This window comes from Vigna radiata, unplaced genomic scaffold (assembly GCF_000741045.1).
Source record: "Vigna radiata var. radiata cultivar VC1973A unplaced genomic scaffold, Vradiata_ver6 scaffold_179, whole genome shotgun sequence".
Classification (NCBI taxonomy): Eukaryota; Viridiplantae; Streptophyta; class Magnoliopsida; order Fabales; family Fabaceae; genus Vigna; species Vigna radiata.
Window position 1 is genome coordinate 92,652 of NW_014542553.1, and position 2,593 is coordinate 95,244.

The 2,593-nt window shown below is 40.3% G+C and overlaps 1 protein-coding gene across 1 annotated transcript; it reads left to right on the plus strand.

Moving 5' to 3' along the window:
• On the plus strand, window positions 1–2,307 carry LOC106780316 (subtilisin-like protease SBT1.9). Its single transcript, XM_014668592.2, has one exon. It carries the CDS (start codon window positions 15–17, stop codon window positions 2,268–2,270), a length of 2,256 nt encoding a protein of 751 aa, XP_014524078.1. The 5' UTR covers window positions 1–14; the 3' UTR covers window positions 2,271–2,307.
• The last annotated feature ends 286 nt before the right edge of the window (window positions 2,308–2,593 follow it).

Genomic DNA, 2,593 nt, shown 5'->3' on the forward strand with positions numbered 1-2,593 from the left:
AATAACCTTCGATCATGGCTACCATGACTGGTTTTTTTCTATGCGTTTCCTGCATCGTTATCCTTAACCTCGTTTATACCATGGCTCAATCTGAAAACTACATCATCCACATGGACAAATTAGCCATGCCGAAAGCATTTTCCACCCACCATGCTTGGTATTTGTCCACTCTTTCCTCTGTATTAGATAATGCTCATACCTTCAATGATGACAATCTTGACATTGCTTCCTCTAAACTGATTTACACCTACACCAACGCCATGAATGGTTTTACTGCAAATTTGTCACCACAGGAAATTGAAGCTCTCAAAACCTCCCCGGGCTACGTTTCTTCCACACCAGATTTGCCGACCAAGCTTGACACAACACACTCACCAGAATTCCTTGGCCTTAATCCCAAGACAGGAGCTTGGCCTGCTGCGAAATTTGGTGAAGATGTCATTGTTGGTTTGGTGGACACTGGAGTATGGCCAGAAAGTGAAAGCTTCAACGATAAAGGGATGCCTGATAAGCTTCCTTCACGATGGTATGGCAATTGTGAAAGTACTATTAAATGCAACAAGAAACTCATTGGAGCTCGCTTCTTTAACAAAGGGTTTCTTGCCCAGAAAAACAAATCGGCCGCAATTGTGCACTCAACTAGGGATACAGATGGTCATGGAACTCACACATCTTCCACTGCAGTTGGAAGCCAAGTTGTTAATGCATCATTCTTTGGAAATGCCAATGGATCAGCGAAAGGAGTTGCTCCAAGGGCAAGATTAGCCATTTACAAGGTATTGTGGGGTGATATGCTTTACTCATCTGATTTAATAGCTGCAGTTGATACTGCAATATCAGATGGGGTTGATATTCTTTCCCTTTCACTTGGCTATAATGTTTACACATTGTTCGAGGACCCTATGGCTACAGCAACATTTGCAGCCATGGATAGAGGCATTTTTGTGTCCACGTCGGCAGGGAATTCAGGGCCTGAACGTGAATCTCTGCACAATGGAATACCATGGGTCATAAACGTTGCTGCTGCCACTTTGGATCGTCAAATTCAGGCGTCTCTTACCCTTGGCAATGGTGTCAAACTATTTGGTTTATCAACCTATCTAACAGGAAACTTCTCAGCACACCAAGTTCCTATTGTTTTTTCAGGCTCATGTGACAATTTAAAGGAACTAGTCAAAGCAATTAACAAGATTGTGGTGTGTGAGGTTATGGAGATAGATCTTCCAAATCTTGTGTATTATATAAAGGCTTCAAATGTTTCAGCATCAGTGTTCATTTCAACTTCGAACAATAATGAAATCATTAATGAGCTTGGTGGTCTTGTAGGCGTCATTATCGACCAAAGAAATGGAGAAAAGATCAAAGCATACATCAAGAGTAACTCTGATGCAAAAGCAAGCATGTCTTTTCAGATAACAGCATTAGGTATTAAACCTGCACCGAGAGTGGATCGTTACAGTTCTAGAGGGCCATCAGTTAGTTGCCCCTTTGTGTTGAAACCAGACATCACCGCTCCTGGAACATCAATCTTAGCTGCATGGCCTCAAAATCTTCCAGTGTCCATTTCTGGATCAAAACCCCTTTATAGTAACTTCAATCTTTTATCTGGAACATCTATGGCATGCCCTCATGTGGCAGGTGTGGCAGCATTGTTAAAAGGAGCACATCGTGATTGGAGCCCTGCAGCTATTAGGTCAGCCATCATGACAACATCGGATATATTCGACAACAATAAGGAACCCATTAAAGACATTGGTGAGGAAGACAAACCGGCATCTCCTTTAGTCATGGGAGCAGGTCATGTCAACCCCAACAAAGCCCTAGACCCTGGACTTGTTTACGATGCGGGTGCTCAGGATTACGTCAATCTTCTCTGCGCAATGAACTTAACTCAACAACAAATCAAAACCATCACAAGATCCTCTTCCTACAATTGTTCCAAACCTTCCTTGGATCTTAACTACCCTTCTTTCATTGCTTTGTTCAATGGTTCTTCTAACCAGTCAATGGGAACTTGGGAATTTTTTAGAACAGTGACCAATGTTGGGGAGGGAGAGACAATCTATACTGCTAGGGTTACACCAATCAAAGGGTTCAATGTTAGCATCAGCCCAAGCAAGTTGGTGTTCAAGGAGAAGAACCAGAAGCTAAATTACAAGTTAAGAATTGAAGGTCCAAAGAGGGAGGGTTTCGGGTACGTCACTTGGACTGACGTCAAACATGTTGTGAGGAGTTCTATTGTGGTCACCTATCCACCATCTCAACATTAATTTTGTAATCTGAGAAATGATTTCATGTGCTTAAAGTGAAAAATATACAAATGTTCTTGATTAGCCATCACTCCTACTTAGCAATCCTAATTTTTGTCTGATAAATTTGACAACAAAAATTCTAATGTTTTTCCTGCATAAAATTTTTAGGAAAAAATTCTTTTAAGAACACTTTTCTAATAATTTTTAATAACGTATACGTTGCAACTTGTGATTGGTCTGTTTTAAATATTTTTTAAAATATAATTTCAAATCGACAAATAAAATAATGACACGTGTACCATTGTTAAAAAAGTTGTCAAAATATCATTATTCTTCCTTAG